At 42.9% G+C, this 26,394-nt stretch overlaps 1 protein-coding gene across 1 annotated transcript in view; it reads left to right on the top strand.

The window, feature by feature from the left end:
- CACNA1G (calcium voltage-gated channel subunit alpha1 G) overlaps positions 1-26,394 on the top strand; it is a 392,734-nt gene that overhangs the window by 325,663 nt on the left and 40,677 nt on the right. The window contains exons 22-26 of the mRNA XM_063120222.1: positions 8,875-9,001; positions 12,355-12,480; positions 13,086-13,175; positions 13,365-13,557; positions 18,184-18,234. Of these exons, the coding sequence (XP_062976292.1) occupies positions 8,875-9,001; positions 12,355-12,480; positions 13,086-13,175; positions 13,365-13,557; positions 18,184-18,234 (587 nt within the window). The remainder of the gene's footprint in view (positions 1-8,874; positions 9,002-12,354; positions 12,481-13,085; positions 13,176-13,364; positions 13,558-18,183; positions 18,235-26,394) is intronic.

Genomic DNA, 26,394 nt, shown 5'->3' with positions numbered 1-26,394 from the left:
CTTTTTTTTCTCCCTGACACAGAGTATAACACTGTACTTTCCTTTGGTAGTAGACAGCTTAAACAAAAACTCCTCCTTTTTTTATCCTAAGGGGCGCCACTTCTTACATGCACCCTGTGATGTGGTGGCCACAGGCGATGCAAACCATATGGGCATTGCTCCACATGGTATGCAGTTTGTGTGAAGCTTTGCCCTTGTGATTCAAGCCAATTTTGTAACCACACCAGCCAAGCCCTCGTTTTCATGGAAGTTGTGCAAGCACCATTAATATTGGCCAGAACCATGAGGCCATGGCTTTACTGAAGACCTACCATGAGTACCGGGGCAGGGAACATGTGGTTTGCATCCTTGATGGTCATCACACCGCTGCCATGCAGATATTAACCTCAACTAGGCTAATACATTTGGAAACAGACATGTTAGCAGTGCATGTTTTGTTTCTCAAGAAGTTATATAAAGATTATCCATCTGCTTCCTTTAAAAAAACAATAAAGAAGAGAATCCAATATTCTATTATTAACATAAACTAAGGAATCCTCTGCGTAATTTCTTCCTAGAATTGCTCAGGAAAAGTTATGGAGATGGGAAAATGTGGCATTTCTATTATTGGACATGGGGACTAAGCTGGATTTCTTAGGAAGAGACAATAGAGAAGCAATAAAAAAACATGTAGTTCGTTTGGTTCCAGTGGTTAGAGACATCTGTGCTTGAAACTCAGCACTGAAGGCCACTCATTCAGCATTTCATCTGTGGGGCTACTCAGGTGATAAAAAGATTGACTTGTGACTGGTTCCAGCTAAAAATGAAGAGATATACCAGAGGTGATTGTGGGACAGGCCCTGTGGCAAGGAAGGCTTAAAAACAGATGAGGGAGGCAGGAGGAGGAAGAAAGACGAGAAGGGCAGAGACATTATGCAGATGCCTCAGAAGCCAGCTTGAGGGGAGGGAGGACTGATCCTCAAGTCCCTGTAGAAGCAACCCTAAGAGGACTGGCGATACTTGCAACTCTGAACCACTGGAACAGTAAGGAGGACAATGGGAAAGGTGACTATTCAGCCTGAGAGGCATTGTAAAGTAAGGGACCTCAGGAAAAAAGGAGAAAGTCCCAGTGAGGGACTAGGGGCCCTTGCCTATAACACTTACCGAGGGAAGGGGCAGGGACACACACACACACCCTCTCTTGATCTGTGGAATCCTGATGATTTGTGGACTCTTACAACTGGCTAGGGGCATAGTGGGGGAAAGAATGTTACCATTCCCAGCCATAAGCCAGTGGTCAACAGTGATGCCTCCTACCATCTCCATGGGTAATGTCTACTATCTGAATGAAGTTGCAAGTTCAACAGTGTCACTGAAGGCACAAAGCAGCCTCTATGGCACAGAGCATCTTCCGCCAGTTTCCGCTGTTATGCCAATGGAATGGTCAGGGCTGGCAGATCACAGGGGCGGGGTGGTCGGCACAGAGAAGAAAAAGAAGCGGGGCAGCAACAATGGGTGCTCGCTTCAGGCAGCAACCTGCCTTGGGCTGAGCCTGCCAATGATTCTCCTTTTTGGTCAGCCTGTCCTCAGTCATCAGGTAGTCTCCCAGTTAGACTACTGTAATGTGTTGTATGTGGGGCTCCCTTTGAAGACAGTTCAGAAACTACAAATGATTCAGAATGGTTTGCTAACTGGGACATCACTTTACATTGGTTCTTCCTCTGTTGCTCTGAGTTCAGTTCAGTTCTTAAATGTCAAAGCCCTTCATGGCTTGGGATCAGGATACATGACAGGGACATGGAGCCTCTGTTCTGTGGACTGGGGTGCTCCACATCTGACCCCTGGAGCCTCCCTAGATTCCTCTAGGGGACAGAGCTGGAAGAATCCCTACTGTTATTTCTGATCTCATATGCAAAGGGTGCATATGTGAGAGGCGTGTGAAGGATGGCTCAGCCGGGTCTGGGAAGAGCAGTTCCTCCCAGTGTCAGTGAATCTGTTCATGCACCATGTGCCACGGGGATGATAAGCGATGTGTAAAGCCTGGGACATGGCCGAGTCATCCTTTGCGCATCTCTTGTATACACACCCCTGGGATATGCACTTTCTTTGGAGGTGCTCCTTCGGGTGCCCCATCGCAAATAGCACAGGAGGTGACCAGTGGAAGGGCCTGCTTGGTAGTGGTGTGCCCTGGTCGTGGAATAATAATAATAATAATAATAATAATAATAATAATAATAATAATATAAAATTTATTTCTTACCCGCTTCTCCATTTTGATCGAGGCGGGGAACAACAGTAAATATAAAATACATAAAACTGAATTAAGAACATAATATACATTGTTAAAACATCCTAAGACATCCTAAAATTCCCCTTGGGAAGTTTGCTTGGGATCTACCCTGACGTCATTTCAGCGCCAGGCAGACTCCTTTTTATTTGTCCCAGATAGTTTCACCGTGAGTTTTATCTCTAATGATTCATTTTAACTCTGTTCTACCATCTGTTGTATTAGATGTCAATGGTGTTGTTGCTTTCTGGTATATCTTTTACTTATTTATTTATTCATGTATTTATTTTCTGCTTTTTTTGTCTTATTTTTGTTTTTACTCTACGTGACCCTACGAACTTTCCTTGGACTGTCGGGTATAAAACAATGAAAATCTACAAAGAAGCAAAGAGGAATGCTAGTTTAGTGCTGCCAGTCGTGGAAATGGGGCTGCCCACATGTATAGGAACCCCGCATGCTCATCTCAGAGCACACAGGCTCAGGAACAGGGGTGCTGGCTTTTGAGGATGAGGGGCAAGTGTGTTGGTAATGGGATGCTTTCCTGAGGCTAACATTTGCTAGCGTCCAACAGTACGGGAAGTAGTTTTGGCAGAAGAAACTGCAATGAGACATTTGGGTTTTTCATGCCCGCATGACTGATGCACATGGGCTCCCAGTGGCTCTTGGATGTATTTAATGAGACCAAAGAAAACTTCTCCGCAAAAGGACTCTAAAAATTTCCAACACAGTTTTCTAAGCCATGTTCCTGGGAGTGGATGCCTACAACCACACCTTACTGTTTTTGTTTAGGCAATGCCCACTAAATAGTGGAAGCACAGTACCTCTGCTGGCTGTTCTCAGTCTCCGTATGTCTACATTCATTCTTAAGCCTCTGTGTCCAGACCTGGTAAGCCTGGCAGATCTTTGCTCCTTTCCTCTGCAGCTCACTCTTTTGCTAGGGGTAAGGATGGAGACGAGTGGCCACTGCCACAGCTGCCTTTGCAGCCTTTATAGAACAAGGGGTAGAGCTTAAACTACACCCTCTTCCTCTCCTGCAGCTCTCTTGCCCCAGAGATGTATACATTTATGCATGGTGTGGAGAAAGTGGGTAATACTAGAAGCTGGGGTCACCTAATGAAGGTAAATAGTTGGAGATTCAGGTAGATCATAGAATCATAGAATAGTAGAGTTGGAAGGGGCCTAAAAGTAGGGATGTGCTCCGCTTCTAATCGGACCGGCGAATTAGAAGCGGAGCGGGGTGCTTCGCCTCCCCTTAAGGCGGAGGCGAAGAGGATTGGGGGGCCGGCGGAGCGTGGCGAAGAGGATCGAGGTGAAGGCGGACCTTCGCCTCGATCTGGAGCTCCGCCGGAAAGGTAAGTGGGGTTTACCGGGCCCTGCCGCTGTCGCTGTCGCCCATTCGGCGACAGCGGCAGGGCCCGGTAAACCCCCCCTCCTCTCCCTTACCTGCCTCCGTCCGCGGTCCCTCGGCTTCTTCAATTGAGCCCGCGGTTCAACCAGGAAGTCTAGGCTGCACTTGCGGCCCAGACTTCCTGGCTGAATCACAGGCTCAATTGAAGAAGCCGACGGACCGCGGATGGAGGCAGGTAAGGCCCCCCTCCCCTTGGTCCCTTACCGGGCTCTGCCGCCATCGCCGCACAGGCAGCGACGGCGGCAGGGCCTGGTAAAAAAACCCCGCCCTCCTCTCCCAGCCTTACCTGGCACCACTTCCCTCCACTGTGGAGCTCCGATTCGGAGCCGGAGCTCCGCTGCAAAGAGGAGCGGAGTATGGGCGGCGCAACGCAGAGCGGAGCAGGCTGATCCGAAATTTTCGGATCGGCCCGTGGGGCGGAGCAGGGGGTCCGTGCACACCCCTACCTAAAAGGCCATCGAGTCCAACCCCCTGCTCAATGCAGGAATCCACCCTACAGCATACTTGACAGATGGTTGTCCAGCTGCCTCTTGAATGTCTCTAGTGTGGGAGAGCCCACAACCTCCCTAGGAAAAAGGCAGGGCTCCTTCACACAGTGTGTGGTTAAATGATGGAGCTCAGTACCACAGGATGTAGTGATGGCCACCACCACGGTCAGCTTTGAGGAAAGATTAAACAAATTCATGTAGGATAAGGCTATCTGGTATCAAAGGCCATATGCCTCTCAATACTGGTTGCTGTGGAACATGAGCAAGATGGTGCTCTTGTGATCATGTCCTGCTTGAGGATTTCTCATGGGCAACTGGCTTGGCCACTGCTGAAATAGAACATTGGACAGGCTAGGCCCCCGTCTAGTCCAGCGTGATTCTTATGATCTTACATTCTGGTGTTCAGCACAGACAGTGTCATGAAGGAATTTTTCGTGTAGAACAGTTGCCACCTTGCCACTGATGATGCATGTATGATGATGCATGTAGTCTTATGAAGTTTGCAGACTCAGTGCCAGAAAAGCAGTTTAGAAGGAGAAGAGAGAGAGAGAGAGAGATTATAATAGGGGACTGTTGTGTGCTGAGGGCTGGCTTTCTCTTTGTTTACTTGGGTAAATTGTTAAGGACTTGGTAGCTACCATAAGACAAGCAAACCTCTTCTTAGTTTTGGTACAGCTCTGCCCTTGGTAAGCATTGCCCTTGGTAAGGTGGTGCAGTAATTCTAGCTGCTTTGTTTTCCTGTGTATCTGTCTTGCCTATCGATTGCTTGTTTTCACTCTCTGCAACTGCAGCAGTAAACTCTTAATTCACAGTTATTAAATTTTGTGCTGTATTCCAGAGTGATGCTGTATCACTGAAGGTCGCTGATCAGTATGTTAGTACTGAAAACACCCAATCAAAGCTTCGTGAAGGATAGTTGAAAAAAGTGTAGCAGAACGGTGGTAGTGAAATCAAAGCCTAATTGATTATATGCAATACTGTGATGGCAATGGTAGGAGGGGATTAAAGGGGGGTTGTTGCAATATTGGAGAGAAAATTCAAAAATATTTTTTTTTGAAGCGCCTATAAAAATCAGAATTTATCTGCACCTCATCCACATGGAAAATGGGAAAGACGACTTTGGGCCTCTTCAGGTAACATCCTAAACTATGGTTAGGCTGCTAATCATTTTGCAGCAAAAGGTTAATGAGCTTGTTTAAACTGTGGTTATGTGGCCACTGTGATTAGAAATGGTTCACATGATACACTAAGCCATAATGTTTAGCTCAAAATGCTTCACCACCATGGCTTAGGCCTTAGCTAGACCTAAGGTTTATCCCGGGATCGTCCCGGGGTCGTCCCTGCCTGCTCCCGGGATCCCCTGTGTGTCATTTTCATGAACAGGGATGACCCCGAGACAATCCCGGGATAAACCTTAGGTCTAGCTAAGGCCTTAGTGTGTCATCTGAACAGGGTCTCTTAGTTGCTGTGCAGAGATGTGGAAGGTGAACTCTGCAAAAATCTGATACTCCACTCTGCTCTTCTTAGGGCTGTGAATCTGATAGCTCATGCTTTATATCAAGAAGGTCCCAGGCTCACTCTCTGTCATCTCCAGTGAAAAGCATCTTAGGTGATGTGAAAGATCCCTGCCAGATACCTTGCAGAGCCACTGCTGTTCACAGTAGGCAATGACCATAGTTTAGCATGACATGAACAAGTTGCAGCAAATGTTGGGCTCACACACTCCATCCTGACTTCTCCTCCTCTGGTGTGGCAACAAGGAAGAGTTGAGAAGCTTTGGCTTCCACTTTTGATTATCCACAGCTGGTCGTGACATCTGAACTGACAAACTGTAGCTAATGTTAACTATGGTTGTTCAAAACAATCATGAATTCAAGTTGTTGCTGTTTTTCAAACACACCATAGTTAACATTAACCGTCGTTTGTCAGTTCAGACAATACGACAAGCTGCAGTTAAGCAGAAATGGGAGCAAAAGCTGCTAGAATCTTGTGGCTATGCCAGGCGAGGAGAGGAGAAGGGTGGGGGAGCAGGGGAGCCCAAGCCTCTTTGCAGCTTATTTACATCACACCAAACTATGGTCTAGCATGATGTCTAAACTCTTCCGGGATTGAGCTAGATGGACCAATAGTCTGGCCCTTTATTAAGAGAGCTTCATATGATATATGATCAAGGGATATTTGTTGGGGGAGGGATGCTTTCTCCAGTAATCCGGGTACAAGATTCTGCAGTGTTCTCCCAGTTTGCATATCCCATATCCCTTTTAGTGCCTAAGGGGATTCACTGATAATATCTTACCCAGTGTCCCAGAAAATCTTGAAGCCAAGCCATGCATTTAATCCAGTTCTGTATGCATACGGATGCACATTCAAAGCACATGACGGTTCTGCTGATTTCCAGTAACGTAATCCTTGATAACATGTAACTGACTGTATTTATTAGAAGTATTGAACTGATAAGGGTATTCATAGTCATGCTGATAAAAACGGATTGGTTCATATTGCCCAAATCTGTACATGTGGATCTTCCTGACTTTGAAAACTTGAAAGAAAAGTTCAAGTGGACATTTATCCAAACTAGGTTGCTTAATGAAACAGATTAACAACCAAATGAACAAACCACAATTAACAAATAGTATGAAAAATGTAAATTGTTGCCACATGTTTGGGTGTTATAGTGTCATGCCACAAAGCTCCAGGAAATAAATCAAAGCAAATGAGGCCAATTAAATTAAGAAAATCTTTCTAGTGGGATCAGCAGAAATGTAAGTAAATGTGGTGGTTTTGAGAATGCAATGATGACAATGAATCGAGAGAAAAAATTATATTCACTTCCACTCTGATGAGAGAACTGAGATTATTTCCTTTAAAATATAGAAAATTATAAACTGGTGATGCTTTGAAGAAACAACAGAATAAGTAAAGGAAAGAGATTTTCTCTTAGTGGGCAGCAATTCTCAGAACTCCCAATCAGGAAATAATGCCAGAAGTGCCACTGAGTTAGATTAAAACCATCCGTTCAAACTCTTGGCAGAAGCCAACCATTGTTCAAACGGCAGAAGGGACTGCACTGATGAATGATGCTATGTAATATGGTGCCAAACTCTGTTTACGAGAGCTGAGACTGTTGTCCATGAGGTCAAATGGGATACCATTTAATTTCTCACCCACGGAACATGGGATGTGTGTGGAAGCACTAATGTTGTGTGGTTGTTGCTGTTGATGTTGTTGTGTTACTACTGAGCAAAAAGAAAGGACAAGACAGGAGACAATGGCAAGCGACTAAACTCCGTGCACAAACACAAAATAAAACAAATCTAAGCCAATATCTCCATTGTCTGAGAATATGTTAGGCTAATGTCTTTAATGTGCATCATTCTATAATGTATTTTATCTCCTTTTCTGTAAAAACTGGAGTTCCTGTTGGCATTGGAAGTATTCAGGAGCCATAAGGGGAAGAATATGATCTGCAGTCATAGTCGTGCATTGAGCAGGGTGTTGAACTCAATGGCCTTATAGGCCCCTTCCAACTCTACGATTCTACGATTCTGATTCTTGATAGACGCCAGGTCGCATTGCTTAACCTGTTGCTAGGCAAGATTCTTCAAGAATTTTGTAAATAAAAAGATCTCAACATCTGCCAGATTCTGTGAAATTTCCTACAACTTTCAGACATGGCTGCAACTGCAAAGTTGTTATGGCCATTCTCCATTACAATGCATTTAGGGTGCAATCCAATCCTATGCATGTTTAGATGGAACAAATTCCTACAACTCTCAACATTCGCCAGCCAGCCTTTCTGGGAGTTGTAGGCCTTTTTTCTTTCTAAACATGCATAGGATTGCGCCCTTAGATACTTTGCATCTTTTGCCACAGACTCCCTTCCTTCAAAGTAGAAATAAGAGGACTCCTACTCGAAAACTGCCTCTGTCAGAAATTCTCCCAAGGATAATCTTAAGGAAATCTAAGTGGTCAGCTGCTCCAGAATGCCTAATTTTTCATAATGGTAGTAAAATGTTTCAAATGCTCATGGTAACAGAGATGCATTCTGTATACAAGAGATCCCCAGTGATAAACCAGTATCAGATAGATGTCTTTCTTTACAGATGTCTACCAGCCTCCCCCAACAGGGTGCCTCCAAATGTGTTGGACTACAACTCTCATCATCCCCACAAGGTCATTAGTCATACTGGCTGGGAGTGATGGGAGTTGTAGTACAACACATTTCTGGAGGGGAGCAGGTTGGAGAAGACTGCTCTATAGTCTGTTGGAGGACTGTTTGCAATCCCATTAAGAAGGCTTTTAGGACAACAATGTAGAAGAAAACATGCCAAAAATGCACAGACAGTTTAAGGAAGAAGTGCCACAATTCAGAATCATTACAAAATGATAATACCGTGTAGATGCCACATTTACCCTGCTGCCGTTGTTATCACTGTGGGATAAGTATGTTGTCTAAAAGCACAGAGATTTGTACTTTCTGGGGCTCATTCAAATCTATTGAACTGAACAGGTGTCAGTCAGTCAGTCATTACTCCCCCAATTGCACATTTTCAGCTCCATTTTATCTTTTCTATTTTCTGATTAGAGCCCTTTGATGATTTCTTGAAGGCCCTTCTAGTTGCAATTTCAAATTGCCCTTTTGTTCCATTGCCTTTGAACATGAAAAGGTATACTGTTAGGATATAATTCAATGTGGTACTTTTGCCTTTCAGGGTCATTAGCCGAGCGCAAGGGCTGAAACTGGTGGTGGAAACCCTGATGTCATCCCTAAAACCCATTGGAAACATTGTTGTCATTTGCTGTGCTTTCTTCATCATTTTTGGCATCTTAGGAGTTCAGGTAGGCTTTGTGCAGACTTTACTGGAGATAGTAGGGGACCATAGGGTGTGGTTAAATTCACTACACGGAATTGGAGACCTTCCTACCCACAGACCCATACAAATAATTACTCTAGCAAAATGAATTACCCCACAGGTCCATCTGTTTCAGAGCGGCTTCACATATTACATTTCCCTCCCCCCCACCCCTGCATAGATACATGCAAAATATGCATATAAACACCAGAGAGCTCTGACTAATAGGCAGCATAGAAAAGTAAAAAAATAAATGAATGAATAAATAAATTAATAACTTTGAACATATCAGTAAAACTGTAATACATTAATCTAGCAAAACCTCTCACTTTTCAGAACTCAACCTCCGCTTTGTGGACTTCCTTCATTTATCCTTACTGTCTCCCACTTCCCAGACACAGGCATCATTTGGTGGTCTGTTCCCTGACCTCCTTTGGATTACTTTCCTAATCTGCTGGTTGCAACGCCTAGTATTTGCTTCAGCTGCCATAGACAGTAGCAAATTAAGTATCATGGACACCGAGGTGAGGGGGGAATGGTAATGGTAGGTAGAAGATAGAGAGAGCTAGCACTCTTCAAATACTTGAAAGGTTGTCACACAGAGGAGGACCAGAATCTCTTCTTGATCCTCTCAGAGTGCAGGACATAGAATAATGGGTACAAGTTACAGGAAGCCAGTTTCCAGCTGGACATGTGGAAAAACGTCCTGACTGTTAGAGCAGTACGACAATGGAACCACTTACCTAGGGAGGTTGTGGGCTCTCCCACACTAGAGGCATTCAAGAGGCAGCTGGACAACCATCTGTCAGGGATGCTTTAAGGTGGATTCCTCCATTGAGCAGGAGGTTGGACTCAATGGCCTTATAGGCCCCTTCCAACTCTACTATTCTATGATTCTATGATTCTTTATTGCCCGAGCCTTGCAGAAAGTGTTGTGCTGGGGGAAATCATCAACCACCAATTTGTTTCCAGGGCTGCTTTCAATGTTCCCCCACCACCACCCGAGTATAGTATGTAAAAAGATTAAATGTCACCTTGTAGGAGAGATATGGGTTTGCATTGATCTCTGTTGTTTGGCCTGCTCAAACAGAGCCCTAAAGTTTGGCATCTCTTTCCAAGTTCAAATAAAGAGGCAATATTTGAAGAGCCCGGTGGGAAGGGGACCTGCCATAGGGAAGCAAAGCATGATAATGCCAATATTTTCTGTCACTCAATAAAACAGTGCAGACGTCTCAACCTAGCCTGATACGGGCCACTACACTGACATCCATCATAATAGCCGTCACGCTCTGCCACTTCCTGTTTGCCATTCAGAAAGCGACAAAATTAATCATCTGGGGTCTTGATACCTTTTACCCTGTGGATAATCATATTTGACACTGTTGAAGTCAATGCTACGGGATTACCAGATTCAATACAGCACAATCCTTGTGCTTTAACAGTTGCATGCCCCAGAGAATTTCAGCAGGTGTGATTGCACGCATGGGAGAAGCTGCACCTTTCAAAACTCCCCCTTTCCATGTCAGTTATACGGATATGGGAGCCTTGTCCCTTATTCAATCTCACCACCCTAGCCAGTGTGAGTGAGATGACAGGCAGGGTTTAGGTGTAATCATGTGAATCTCTTTCCCCACCACGTTCATCCTGCTTCTAGTCAGAGCTACCTACACGATAAGCATGTCCTGGTGTTGTTTCCCAGCCACTGGTATTTGGAAGCCTACTGCTTCTGATACTCATGGTAGCAGATGGCCATCATGACTAGTAGCCATTGATAGCCTTATCTTCCCTTAATTTCTCTAATGCCTTTTAAAACTGTCAGAGGGCACGATCTTACCACGTTTAAACAGAAATAAGGCATCCAATTCCAAGCATTGTGAGGAGTGCTGGGACTTGCAGGGCGTTTTCTGTCTAAACATGCGTAGGATTATGCCCTAGGTGGGTGACCTCACCACATCTTGTGGAAGTGAATTCCAAAGATAAACTATGCACTGTGTAAAGAAGTATTTCCTTTTTGTCTGTCCTGAATCTCCCATGGGATGATCCTGGGCTTGAGGGTTATTATAGGGGGCAAAAACTGCTCCTTACCCTCTTTCTCTACAACATGCATAATTCTATTAACCTCTATCATGTACCCCACCCCATGCCTGCCTATTTTCTCAGCTAAAACAAAACAAAACACCCTCCAACCACTGTAATCTTTCTTCATAGAGCTTTAGACTCTTGATCTCTCCTCTCTCATCTCACACTATTGCCCCGCTCGTGCTCTTCGCTCCTCTGATGCCATGTTTCTCGCCTGCCCAAGGGTCTCTACTTCCCTTGCTCGGCTTCGTCCATTTTCTTCCGCTGCCCCTTACGCCTGGAACGCTCTTCCAGAACATTTGAGAACTACAAGTTCAATCGCAGCTTTTAAAGCTCAGCTAAAAACTTTTCTTTTTCCTAAAGCTTTTAAAACTTGATTTTGCTCTGACTTTATACTGTTAGTTTTACCCTACCCAGTGCCTGTTTACCCTACCCAGTGCCTGTTTACCCTACCCAGTGCCTGTTTACCCTACCCAGTGCCTGTTTACCCTACCCTGTGCCTGTTTACCCTACCCAGTGCCTGTTTACCCTACCCTGTGCCTGTTTACCCTACCCAGTGCCTGTTTGCTTTCTCTTCCCCTCCTTATTGTTTTATTATGGTTTTATTAGAATGTAAGCCTATGCGGCAGGGTCTCGCTATTTACTGTTTTACTCTGTACAGCACCATGTACATTGATAGTGCTATATAAATAAATAAATAAATAAATAAATAATAATAATAATAATAATGATCATTTTGATTGCTCTTTTCTGTATTTTCAGCATGTTGTATGCAATGACTATATAGGACCTGCTGTGCGATCCATTTGTTTTGTTTATTTCAAGCATTTATGCCCCCCCCTTTAATCCAATAAATTAATGAGGTGGCTCACAAGCAAATAAAAATATAAATTTTACAACCCAACAAGACACAAATACCAAGATAGCAGGAAAACAAACAAAAACCAATAAAAGCAGCAGCATAACATTATTCACTTTAAAAAAAAACCAACTGGCTCAATCAAACCTTTTGGGTTGTGTTCAAGTGAGCATTAACTGAGCCTCTCTGGGGAAGAAGTTCCATAAATGGGGGACCATCACAAAAAAGGCCATTTCTCTGGTCATCATCACCTGCCAAACCTCCAAATATCAGCCTTGTTAACAAAAAAGCCTTAACCACCATGGTTTAAGGTGTCTTCTGAACAGGGCCATTGTTTCAATGCCCAGGCATTCTCTGTAGGTTATTTGTGATGATTCTTTGCCATTTCTTGGTTTTTACAGTTATTCAAAGGGAAGTTTTTCGTCTGCCAAGGGGAGGACACGAGGAACATCACCAACAAGTCGGACTGTGCAGAAGCCAGCTACAAATGGGTCCGGCACAAGTATAATTTTGATAATCTCGGCCAGGTATTGACGGAATGGTAATCTGCTTCTTTGCTCCTTTATTTCCTTGATCCAAAATGTATGTGAAGTGCTCTTGCAGAGATTGAGCCTCCCTGGCACGTTGCCTAGACCACACCATGTACATGTCCCCATTGTAGCTTTCAGAAGCCTGCACAAATTCCTTTCAGAATTAAGACAATTGCACACACTTTCTTGGAACATTTAATTGCTCTACGACTACACAGCAAACCACATATATCTAGCAAAAAGCCTTGTCTTAGGAAGCTGGACGCTCTGTGCCCAGCACATCCTAATATCTCCATCCATTTACAGCTGCCTCTGGAAACCATCCATATTTTAGCAGCATGGCAGGGACTAATTAGAAGTGAGCGGTAGAAGCCTGGAGGACGAAAAGGCATCAGGCGCTCTGATTTTTGAATTAACTCTCATTCATGGACCAGTATCTGACATTGACATCTAAGCACCTTACTATTATCACCAAGGCAAAATAACAAGTGCAAACTTAAACATGAACAGACGGGAGAACAAAGCAGCACTGCACATAGAGAAGGAGTGTTTTTCCCCCCTGCAGTCCACATGTAACACTTTGTTTCCTCTTGTCTTTCTAGGCCTTAATGTCTCTGTTTGTTTTGGCCTCCAAAGATGGGTGGGTGGACATCATGTATGACGGACTGGATGCTGTAGGAGTGGATCAGCAGGTATGTGGTTGGCATTAAATTCCTAGAAGCCCAACAGAAAGATGCTGCTGGTTTGGGGAATGCAGATCTTCACAGTGTCTCACTATCGTGCACAAAGGACGATCCAATCCTGTTTTGCCCATTTGACAAACCTTAAGCCCCAAACCCTGCTGAATTGTCATTTCAATGGCTTTTTCCTCTACCTTGTAGCCCGTCATGAACTATAACCCTTGGATGCTCCTCTACTTCATCTCCTTCCTGCTGATTGTTGCCTTCTTTGTACTCAACATGTTCGTGGGCGTGGTGGTGGAGAACTTTCATAAGTGTCGTCAGCATCAGGAGGAGGAGGAAGCCAAGAGGCGAGAGGAGAAGAGGCTCAAGCGACTGGAGAAAAAGAGAAGGAGTAAGGAGAAACAGATGGCTGGTCGGTAGTCTTTCCACATCTTTCTGAGTCCTGCTTGACCTTTGACAGCCTTCCCATGCCTCCCTGCCTAGCACCTGAAGCTCAGATTCCTCCCAAAAGCATGTCCAGCTAATAAATTTGCATGAAGGATATAGCACTGGCGTAGGCTAAGCAAAGAGCCATGGAAAAGTAGCAACGGCTGCATGATTTGCAATTACTTTATATGCTAGGTGATTTAAAATACAAGAATTCAAACATTTATTTTTTCATTGCACAAGCTTAGTATTGCCCAAATAGTGCAAAATGCACAGACCAACAGTTCCAGAACAGGCCAAGGATCTTAGGCATGTTTTGCACTGTTGCTGTTAATTAGCTTCACTATTTGGTTTATTACAGCCTTGTAATGTCATAGTGAAATCATTTTTGCCCATTTCTAGGCAATATGGATTGGTGAAATTACACAGTATATTCAAGGATGTAATAATAACAAAGCAGCCTTGTTTTAGAAATGCTTTTAAAAATAGTGCATTTGCTTGAGAAATACAGATTCTTTTTCTTTTAAAAAAGGAAATAACCAGAGACAGAAATTAACCAAATGAAATTAACCAAAACTCGATGGACAGCTGAGAATAATATTTTTATTCTTTTGTAACCACTGTAGACTTTTGTGAAATCTGAGAAACTTCACATATTGTCTTTTTTACCTCAGTTTCTGTTTGATTGAAAAAGCAGGAAATAACGCTCAGGTCAGAGGTCACAGGTCAGAGGAACTCTCCTCCATCTTGCATGCTTTCTATTCTGCTTGGATTTTTTTCCCAAATGCCCATGTACTCATTCATGTATCACTCTTGTTACATCGTTACTCATCATTCAGTGTTCTCATGGCTTTCCCCCCATTATTATCACTTTCAAATTTATTTCATCTCTTTTGGACTGACATCAGTAAATCTGTAGGAATCTCTCTTTATTGTTGATGTTGTCATTTAACATTCTTAATGGTTACTAAAATTTCTGGTGTGTTTCCTTATATGCTCATTCCATAGATTTAACAAGATAAGACCATGCTTTTAAAAAGATGCATTAATCATATCTAATCCATCTCGGTCATATACTTAAGCACTTTTCAACACTTGAAGGGTATATTTTAACTCTGTTTACTTGAGTGTATGGATTCCAGATCAAAAGTTTAAAACCAAGCCACATTTCCATTGTGGCTTCTTATTGAGTTTTGTGAATCAATCTTGTTCTGAATAAGAGGTATCTGTTATGAGCTATGAGGTTGCACGGTGTCCTGGAGACACCTTTCAAAATATTTCAGAACTGACATTATTTTTCAAGAGATAAGTATGCCGATCCATATATCAAGGAATGTACAAATAACCTATAGTTATGATAAGTTATCCATGCGTCTTAGGGTAATTGCATTCTTTCTATGCCAAAGTCCATGGGATTTGTATGCATGGTTCTTCCCACACATACAGGTACAAATGTGAATGTGCTGATGGCAGCTATTCTGGGTAATATATCTACAACGTCTGTGAGAAACACTCCTGCAGCTGTGTTTTGATGGGACAGGATCTGCAAATGTTTTCATGGAAATGACGGGAATTTACACTATACGCATTCTAACGAGCATAACATGCACAAAACCACATGGACTTTGATGCATAAAGGGAGCATGGAAGTCCACCTGTTGTTTCTCGGTGAAGACACAAACTCTCCCAAGCGGGGTAGAATTTTGCCAAATGCATATTCTTGCCAAATGTGGGCCTTCTCTGTGGCAGCACCTACACTCTGGAGGACCCTCCCTCATGCGGTTCGGGAAGCGGAAAACGTAATATCTTTTAAACGCCTCCTGAAGACATGCCTTTTTTACACAGGCTTTCGTTGGTTTTTAATGTAGCTGGTTTTAAGATACCATTTTAACGTTTTAATGTTTTAAATTTATACTTGTTATATTTTATGGTTTTTAATTTTGCACTGCCCAGAAAGCTTCGGCTGATGAGCAGTATAAAAATGTAACAAATAAATAAATAAATAAATAAATAAATAAATAAATGGAAACCTTGTAAATTAACAGTAGAAACACCCCCAGGGAGGATTTAAGAATAGTTGTATACACTCTCCAGAAAAAGAGTTCCTTCTTAAGGGAATGTAAGCTCTGATCATGCTTAAAACACATTTACAAAGCAAATGCACACCCATCGAGTCTCACTTAGAGTTGTGACCCAAACAGGGTGAGATTGGCATAGTAACAACCCTGCATATGACACTATACTATGGGTATGCCGCTTCCCACATGCCCTCTTCTGTACATTCTTAAAGGCCCGCCTCTCCTTCTCCCTTATCTGCCTTCATGCCTCTCAAAGGGCCTCAACCCTGCAGCCTCACGCATTGGCCCACTAGGCTCTTTGCCTGCCCTCCTTCTGCCACAGACTTAACTTGCCTGTGTTGCCCAGCTTTTTCTTGCCCTGCTTTAAATCTCCATGGCATTAGGCTCTCTGTCTTCCCCTCACTATTGGTAGCAGAAACCTACTTTAAGGTTTCCTACTTTAACCCCCATCCTTCTGATGCTGCACTAAGGACATTACCTTAGTCCTTATAGCTTCAGCAGGGGGCAACTTCGTTGCCCCATGCAAAGGCCAGTCTTAGAAATAAGAGACAAATATAAATCTCATCAGATTATATGTGATTCACAGCTTTATGAAGTGGTTACTCCACTGTTGAGAAAAATGGTTTATAATTTTAGCTGGGTTAATTACATGGGTCCAGTTTGTATACAGTTACAGATATCCTTATCACTTTGAATTATGAAGGGGAGAAAATGCAGGTGACCTATTTGCACTAGTAGTGGAGCATTCCCCAAGATGTAAATTATGTAGCGATCTAAGGGCAGAATTTTGTGTTGCACAAAAATGCATTTTTCAAACCCATGATGGCCACTTCAAGACCGTTGGGCAGCTTTGGGAGGGGACAATTGGGGTGGACAAGGAGTTGGGAGGAGCAGGGTCACGTCTCTTCTTCCGCCAAGTGTTTTTGTGGTAAAACTGGGCCAATCCCTTCTTTTCCCTCACAAGTTATCTAAATACAGATCTACCCTCACAAACATACATCTGGAACCCTGGGAAGTAGCTTGAGCAAAGGAGCTGATGCAGAAAAGCAGCGGACGGGGGAAATACTAAGCACCCTTCCCCCTTGCCACACCTCTTCTCTAAATTGCCCACAGTAGAAACAGGCTTGTGTGGGGAGAAGTTGTAACACATGCAATGTGGTGTTTTAAATACACACACCACTCTTTTAATGTTAAGTTCTAAATAGCCCATTAGTTACTCAGTTTTTTGAAACAGAGAGACAACTCTGGGGTAAGTGGCATGAAGACTGTTCTATCTAGAATGTTCCGACCTACTTGCCCATATCACAGACGCCATGAAATTGGCACCTACGTTGGGCTATGCTATGCTGCGCTGCTCTGCGCCCACTACAACCATGTGAGTAAATAGTTACTCAGGTCCAGACTAATCCTGGCACAGCCCCATTGGTGAATGGATTTTGTGGAGACTACCTTGGGCCTAATTCTTTGAGGATTGCTGACCTTGGCTCCTCTTACATTTCTCTTGAAATTATTACTGTGTTCATATTCTTTTCTGATGTAAGTTAGCCCAGATGTCACACTGACAACTTTAATATTGTATTGACTGGGAACAAGGAAGGTGTGACTTATCGTTACATTTGGGGGCTTCCCTTTGCCTGGTGCTGTTATTTACCTATTCCTAGGTTATTTCACTGTGACATATAGATTCCTTACGTTTAAAGCTATATTGGTTTATAAGAGAGGGCATTTTCCCCTTAGCTCTCTGCCATGATCTCACAGTGGAGAAGAACCTCTTATCTTATTCCACTTGTTGTTCATTACGGTGCTGAGAATCCAAAGATCAACTAGTTCTGTGTTTCCAAGAACTGTTTTAGACTTGAATGGGACGGACACACACACACACCAAATGTTGCATGGCAAAAAGACTGGGAAATGACAGGTCTGTATAAGCAGATCTTGATGTGGCACATGGGTCTGCTGCTGCCCCAGCAAAACAAGGTCACCCATTCTTCTAAGTAAGTTCTTGGGCTAGCCTAAAGTAGCTCTCTGAATTCCAGTCTCTCAGTATTTGGGTTCTTTTTATTCTTAATATTGTGATAATACCTCATGGAAATGATACAATTATTAATCTTAGAATCTTAGAATTTCTTAATGTCCATTTGGGGGATTTCAAATTGAAAGGCACGGGAGATGATTATGATGACCACGATGACGATGATGCACCTCAACCATCTAAGCACTGTACAAATGATAAATCCTAAAACAGGCCTTGCCTAGAGGCTTAAGGTCTTGATCCGCCCATTGCTAGGCACAAAGCCCTCCATCTTCTCATGGCGTGGAGTTGGGCACAGCCTACTGCCCATCGCTACCAAGCAACCCCCTTGAAAAGTGATGGGTGTTGCATGGGAAGCTTGTTCGGCTGGTGGAGCTCTTGGTTTGCCTTACTTGAGTAACAGCGAATGAAGTGCTGAAGGGGGAATGAAGGCTTTGCCATGCGTCCTCTCAGGTGATTTAATGCCCTTTCGTTCTTCTAGATCTAATGCTGGATGATGTAATAATGGAGAGCTCAGCCAGTGCAGTGCCAGGTACTGGGAAGTCCTTGCCATCTTTGTCTCACGTGAATGGCAGTGCTGCGTGACTTAACGGCTGGCCACTGGTGCTGTGAGGCATTTTGCTAGACTGTGTGTGTGGTGGAAGGTCTTTCTATGCTTACTCCACATTTCACGCATGCTGTTTTTGTACCCTTTTTACGTTAAAGCATTGGCCTGCTTGGCATACCACTGACACGTTTGATTTTTAATTACGTTTTTCATTCATCCTTTCAGATTTTATTTTTCATCACAATTATTTTCTTTTCCTTTTGCTACTTTCCAAAAGAGATTTTGGGGGGTAATGCTTGGGTCATCCACTTTGGGGTTATTTTTACACATGGCAATCATTCCTGTAGGATCCAGCCCTTAAGCTGCCTGGGCATCTACATCATTATGGGTCCACAAGTTTTGACTCATCTAAGTAATAATAGCCAGCTATGATTTCCCCACCCACCCACAGTCCCTGTGGGTGGGGAGGAATGGTCTTGCCTCATGTTTCATGCTGGGTTTTGAAATAGAAGCAGAGAGGGAGGGAGAGAAACCCTCACACCTTCTTTCCAAAGCCTAGTGCAGAGTGAGATGAGACCCAACTCCTCCTCCGAGTTCTCTGCATTTCCTGGAAGCCTTGAGTGGTTGTCTGTTGTGCTCAGCCAAACACAAAGTGAGAGACCACCCCACTCTGACTTTTCTGCAATGTGTGGAGACTCAGGGATCAAGTCTCTCATTTTGTGCTGGCCTTGACAGGGGCAATTGCCACAGCTAAGCATAAACTTACCACCACCCTGCCCTAGATTGCTGTAAATTCTTCCCCATGCAACGTTGTTACAACCATAACAATGACAGAAGAAATCAAGAATGGCAGGAGTTCATGTGCTCATCATTCTACAACTAATTACCTTAGGGCAATTGACTGCCTTGTCCTAATACTGCATGTGGCTTGATCATATATTCTATTTCAGTGCACCATTTAGCCCAGGGTTAATTTGTTTTACCTTGATGCCATAGACGCTCCCATATTATTATGGAGCAGGCATGCTTGCAATGTTGAGAGAGCGTCATGGGCGCTCTCTGCCGTAGGAGAAAAACTGGTGAGACTAAAAGAAAAGTAACTTGCCCAAGGACCTAAGGACGAGGCAGAAGCAGAGTCTGAGCTCCAAAGCACAAAACCACTCGTTTAAAACCCAAATAAAGATGGTGATGGAAGGCATCACTTTTTTTTTTTTTTTGCGCTATGTCAAACTCCCAGTTAAAAAAAAAAATTCAAAATCTGAAGAAATAAACTAAAACTCAGGAAGAGCAGGGATGCTGGTGTGCACCAAGCTCTACAGTACAGGTACATTGGTGACCATGGGTACCATTTTGGAGACTCCAGTTGTAGAGGCTCCAGTAATTGTGGCTGGCAGCAGCAAGGTATGATGGTGGGGCACAGGAGCAATAACAACATCTACAACAACTGTATAGCTATGAGGAATGCAAAAATCCCACTTCACAAATGTGGGTAAAATCCCTTCCTAGCCCTCGTGAACTGGCACCTCACCCCTTTCCATACCACCCCTTTCTATAAGCAAAAGCAAAACTGGAGAAGGTGTGTGGAGAACTTGGTGATGCCACTGCTGGAGGTGCTGTCTAGGCCCTCTATTTATGGCCTAGGAATGAACCCCGGGGGAGGGGGGCGGTTCTCCTTCCATTGCACCAATGGAGCCAATTGGCTCCTGGAGCAGGAATTGCCCACAACATGCCCAAATAGTGGCCAGAAGAGTCTGCTGCTCTGCTGGCTGCATCCAGAAGAGGGATCAGTTTGCTCCCCACTCCCCGTGTGACTGCCACAAACAGAAGCTTCCTGTAAGCAGAAATTCAAGGGTGACCTGCAGAAGACGATCACTGGCAACTAGGAAATTTCTTGCAGCCACTTCCTCCTTTGCAATCCCCCTTGAAGTCAATGCATTAATGACTTCTTAAGGTAAAATGCTATGTGTGCATAAGCTGTCCCTGTTATAGCCTAGATATTGATCTATGACTATGCACAATCCTCCTAAGCACTGTTATTTGGAAGTAAGATCCACCAAAATCAATGGAAACTATTTCCAAAATGTGTTTAGGATTATGCTGCTAAGTATATAGGAGTCAATCCCTTATCCACATTGGACCTAAGCTTTAGGCCTTTACTGCGGTTGTGCCACTTCAGATTGCCGTTGGGCTCATGTGATTGAATGCCCCTCCATACCTCCCACCTCCCCTCTGCCAAAACCCTATCATTAAAGGTCCATACAAATATAAAACTAACATGTTAGGGAAAAGGCAAACCTTTCCATTGCTCTCAGGGTTTACTCCCAGCAAGAGAGATATAGACATGTAGTCCAAATAAATTCTATAATCTTGGTTCAGCTCAACAATTGATTTCCATTTCCTTCAGCATGCACAGCACCATGCTTTGCCTAATGAAGCACAGCACTTTTCATTCACCTTTAAAAAAATCAAAATAGAAGCAATATTTCAGATGTTCAGCTTATGGCTGCATCTTTATTCAGCATCAGATACCTGATCGTCTTATTGCTGCCAGAAGATCCTTCTAACCAAATTATATATTTGTGAAACCAGACTGGGTAAATTTTGTGTGAGACTCCCAAGTACCTTTTCCACCTCAGTGACTATGCAGGAAGACTTTCCTGGGAGAGAACTGCACCAAACAGGATTTGACACTTTGAAAACATTTTGAAAACTGTATATGGAGTGTGTCCTGGGCCCCAACAGTTGTCACTACTGTTATAAACTGTTTTAAAGCAGTAGTGTAGATCCTGCCCTGGTCTTTGCTGAACTTCTGATCAGCTGTAAGCCAGAAGAAGACACTACCATTAAGCGCTACAATTTTGAAAAGCCAAGAAAAGTTGCATGCATTTGACAGATTTGTTGGAATAACCTAGAAGCAGCTTAACAAGGAGTCTTTTCCAAGTTGGTCAGGGGCTAAATGAATACAGTGCCTTTTTAAGGATATGTACACAACCCCTGACAGATGCAAAGCTAATCTGTGATGCATGCAACTCTTAAGAATAAAAGTAGTGAGTTTTTTAAAGAAATGTTTTACAGTGGAATAAATCAGAAAGGGGTTTTCAGTATTTAAAGACTTGGCTAAAAATGACCCAGTTTGTTTCATTTATTTCTGAATCTCCTCAAACGTTATCATTCTTTATGTTTCATTTCCATGCATTTACACATTTATATTCTCTGTATGGGCTAGGAGATCAGTCCTTGGATAAGGGCTAAAGGAACATCTCCCAGTACCCATAATTCCAGTGTGGTTATGATCTCGATCACATCTTAGATGTACATTTGAGTGTTATGTTTGTTTGTTTCTGTATGCTTTGGATTCATCTTAAATGGACCATTTTCCAGCACAGGCTCAGAAAGAACTTCGTAGTTCGCCCCTTTTTATGTCTGATGTTCAGACTCGTGCTTTGTGTTTCCTTTGTTGTTTCCTCATAGTGGTTCTAACATTTCCAAATATAATGTGATGCTCGTTGGTGTGAAACGATAGAGAGAGGCTCTTTTTCATAAACATCTTAAGCATGTATGATGATGGAAACCCAACAATGCTACCATGCTCTGCAAACTTTCTGTAGCTTAATTCAAACCTAAACCCAGGATGTCTATCTTCCTTTGCATTTTGCAAATCTTGTAGGGTGGAAAGAAAAGGTGATGTTTTCTGCACTGTCTATCTGTGTTGTTTACTGGTATAGAATGGGGATTTTATTTTGGGACCTGCTGTCTATCACAGCTGGAAAACTCTCAATGGGAATAATTTAACCATTTTCCACTTTGTTTCTTTCTTTCTTTCTTATAAATGCCATTCACTAAAAAGACTAATAAAACCACTTGTTTAAATGTCAACATTACTCCCATGCACATCACTTTGGACTTACTATTCTCTGGACAGATTGTAAATCCAGCTGCTTAGTGAGTGATGCATCCCTGACCTCTCATCCATTCTAGGAGGGCTTGGGGGAGTTTTCAACCCCCTGTTTGCAGAACATTATACTGGGCTAGGCCACTTCAGATGTCATTCAAAATGATACGTAAATGCCAACACCATTAGGCAGTCGGTTGCAGCTGCCACACCAAATCACTTCAGAGCATCGTTCCAGTGACTTTGTAGGGAGGGTGGGAGGAGGAATGTGTTTTCCCTGCTTCAGGCTACATCCTGCCTAAGTTGTGAATACAAGGATGCTTTCAGTTGGCATGTTTACTCCCTAGGGTTACAATCACTGTAAGGTCAATATGATGGTTGTATGAGCGTAGTGTGCTCTGACATGGTACGCATCCTCTCCGACAATATTCTGGACAATATCCAATAATCTTTATCATGTTTCATCCTTCCTTCTGGTATGTATATTATACATATATATGCCCATATATAGTCTTCCATGTGACTATGGTAGGGAAGGCTGACATTACCTTAGTAGCAAGTAGCTCTGTAATATCATGAGCATACAAAGCATGTATGAATAGAAATCACGTTTAAATAGATGATGGCAGCATTACATGAAGAGGTGCTTTGCCAGTTCTATCAGAGGCACCTTTAGTTGCCTAGACTGTGTTTTCTGATGACTCTGTTCAGACAACACGCTAAGCCACAGTGGTTAAGCATTTTGAGCTAAATATTATGGCTTAACATGTGATGTGAACCATGATTTAGCATGTCATGTGAACCATTCCTAACCATGGTGGCTACATAACCATGGTTTGAACACGCTCACTAACCATTTGCTGTAAAAGGGTTAGTGGCCTAACCATGGCTTAGCATGTTGTCTGAATAGGCCTTACGTCTCTAAATCAATATAAATCCATTCCTCCTTTTCCAATGTGACGTAGTAAAGCAGCTTGATTTAGAATCACTGTTACTTGCTGGTGCCCACTGCTTTGTTGTGAGCTTTTTTTGTTGTATCTCCTGATTTTCTTGCTTTCTTCTCCTACCATTTTCCTTCTCTTACATGTACATACATACATGCACACCCACACACCCACACCATTGATTGTCTCAGCCAGGTCTGGCATCAGCAGTTGGCATGATGGGTGGGCAGCTGCTGAAGGCCCAAGAAACTCAGAAGTGCCCATGCCTGCCACAATCCTCTTCCCCATCCACTCACCCACCTGGTCAGCCACATCGGCAAAAGGAAGTACTGTGGCTGAGTCCGCAGCACTCCACATTAAAAGTTTTTTAAAAACATACATTTTGAGTAGCAGTGATCAAAACCAATCAGATGCTGCATGGGGGTTGGGGGTGGGGAAGGACTTGGCCAAAGAGGACATTGGATGTCTTGAAGACCATTCTGTGCCTTCATTGCCCATGGCCTCCCAAAGGCATTAACTGATTGGTTCATATTGCTACTACTCAAAACACAAGTACTTTGGTGGAGGGAGGGAGGGAGGGAGGGAGGGAGGGAGAGAGCTTTGGCTAGCAAGCGAGTAGGTGGCTTTGGTGGGCAAGGGGCACGGAAGCAGCAGGAGTCCACTGGCATCACTATGCCCAGGGCTCACTGGAATTTGACACTGGCCCTGCTTTCAGTGTCAGGATATTCTCTTAATCTTTCTAGCATCTTGTTAACTAATTGCAGTGTCCCTGTTGTTCTTGATCTCAGTGTATTGTAGCAGTATTTGTGGTGTTGTGTTATTGTGTGTGATGATCCATCACCCTGGACTTGGACAGATGTCTGTATTTCCCAAGATGTTGGTACCTCTTATATTTTTATAAGTACAAATAATGCTGCTTCATAGGGGGCAGGGATGTCAGATCTACGTAGGACTTCTAAGAACCAATATTTACAGATCATAATATTTACCATCATAAATTTGACTTCTTTATAACACCAGCAAGAAAAATGATGCTTTTATTCAAAAAGAATGTTCCCTGCCCACCTAAATGCAGTACCTGTTATTCTAAAGCCCACAGGAAGCATGGTGTTACTGTTTGTGGTTTATTTCAAGTTAAAAGGTGTAATTTTCACTAATATGCACGACTAGCATGCCAAGCATGAGAAAACTGTTGGTTAGCAGGATTTAAAAGCAGGGCTGACGAAGTGCTATATTAATAAAGGTCTTGAAAGATACTGAAACGTTTATATCAGTGACATTACAGATTTATTTATCTGACACCAATTTTAAAATTAGCTAAAGAAACAGAAAGTAGCATGTGCCTTTGAATCACCATCTAGAGTTATAGTTACATATACAGGGTGAAGACAGACGTTAAGATTTGTGGAACAGTGGTGCTGGCTTATAAGCAGTCATTCAGACCAAAAACTACCTTTTTTCTCAGGAGGAGCTCTGGGTGGTTATGGGGGCATGGCTGTGCAAAGGTGCAGCAAAAACTGTCTGAGACCAGTGTCAGTTGGTCAGTGCCTGTGTCATCATCAAGATGTTTCTTTCTACAATTCCTGGAAGAGTTATACAACTCTTTTTTTAAAAAAAAAAAGTTTCTTTTTTAAATGAGTGTTTTAATATGGCAAAGAATTGAAGTAAAAACAGGTAAACAAACATCACTTTTTAAAAAAAGAAAGAAAGGCCATCAGACCACCTGAGTCATGTAGGAGGGACAAGAGTGATAGTGTTTCAGGATAAAATGTACACCTGTCATGCAAATTATGAAGCTAGGTTCCTGCCACAGGTGAAGAACCTGCTGTGGCTTTTCTTTAAATATTACGTCTGTCTTCACCCACAGTATACAGAATGGAAAATGAGCAACCCTGCTTATAAGGTTATGCTGCCACATGCTTTGTTGCTATGCAGGTAACGTTTTATAATCTCTGTAAAAATCCCTGCTGTATGTTAACAGCCTCTTTTGTTATTGTGTGAGGTTTAGAATTAATCTGCCAGTCATAGCTGAACCCTTGGATTCCAGTGTAATTATTCATAAATAAATCCTTCCAAAGAAAAGGAAGAAATGGTGACATTTTTCCTGCTTGAACGTGAATTATGGATAAGCATTCAACAATAAGAGATCAGCAAATTAGAATGGGGTTTCTCTTTGAAATTATAACTTGGTTCATAGCCAGGGCCCCAGTTCTTAACTTAATTTTATTCAAACATTTTAGTTAATTTCCTCTTCATAGTTTTGCATAATGCCATTGAGATATCTCTGTTTTTATGGATATTTATGCAGAATTTGAGAGCTCTGAGGAAAGTTGTGAGTCACCCAGCTACCAACCTGTCTAGCTTTTTTGTTGATATATTTTTTTAGAAATGCTGAATAAATTCAGCATCAAAATTCATTTTTATATGTCTTTGCTTCAATAATATTCCACGACATTCAGGGTCAGATTATCTGCAGACTGGCAGTCCCGAATGCAAGAATCAGTGTTGTCTCTTACTTTGAGTACTAGAGCAAATATTTGGAATCGCTTGACCAAACCCCATAGAATAAGTTCCTAGATGATTAAGTTTCTTCTCTCTGATTCTCAGACTTTATGGTCTGGGGTGTGTAGAGGGGTAGATTTGGATGTTTCACATAACAAAACAAGACATGCACCATGTAGCCTGTGGCTAGATCCTAGCTCAGGCACCCAGCTAGCTGGATGATAATTTTGCATGGGAGGAACAAGAACATGCCCTCACCAGTGCACACCCAACGCTGCTTGTGGCTTGGGCCCTTTTTGTAAAGGCCCACATGCTCAAGTGCCAAATTCATGTGATTCTTCCATCTCAAAGAAGAAGGAAACATTCCACAAACTGAGCCCTCGGTGTATGGATCTTCATGGGAAGGACGTGTATCACCACATTATTTTAGGTGCCTAGATGGAGGAAAAGCGCACATGGCCGCTCCTCCACCAAGCAAAATGATTGGCCAGCCGGATAAGTGCCTGTCTTAGGACTAATTTAGTCCTATCTTGACTATCTGAGAAGCAAAGTATATACACACTCCCTGCAAAAATGCCATCTCCTAAAAATTAGTTTTGCCTCAAGATCACTGATATCCACACTTTGTCCTACTCTTTCTATTCGGAACGATACATGAAATCCTATATTTGTTCAGTGTTGCTAAATACCACACCATTCAATTCTCTTGGCTCAATAATTTTCATAACCAGTTGATCATCTAATTATGGGCATATTATTATACTCTGACATCTTCAAGACAGTCCTTTTCATTTTGTGCTACATTAT

The sequence above is a fragment of the Elgaria multicarinata genome, chromosome 3 (assembly GCF_023053635.1).
Source record: "Elgaria multicarinata webbii isolate HBS135686 ecotype San Diego chromosome 3, rElgMul1.1.pri, whole genome shotgun sequence".
Classification (NCBI taxonomy): Eukaryota; Metazoa; Chordata; class Lepidosauria; order Squamata; family Anguidae; genus Elgaria; species Elgaria multicarinata.
The sequence above is the reverse complement of the archived record's forward strand: the minus strand, read 5'-3'. Positions and strand labels throughout refer to the sequence as shown.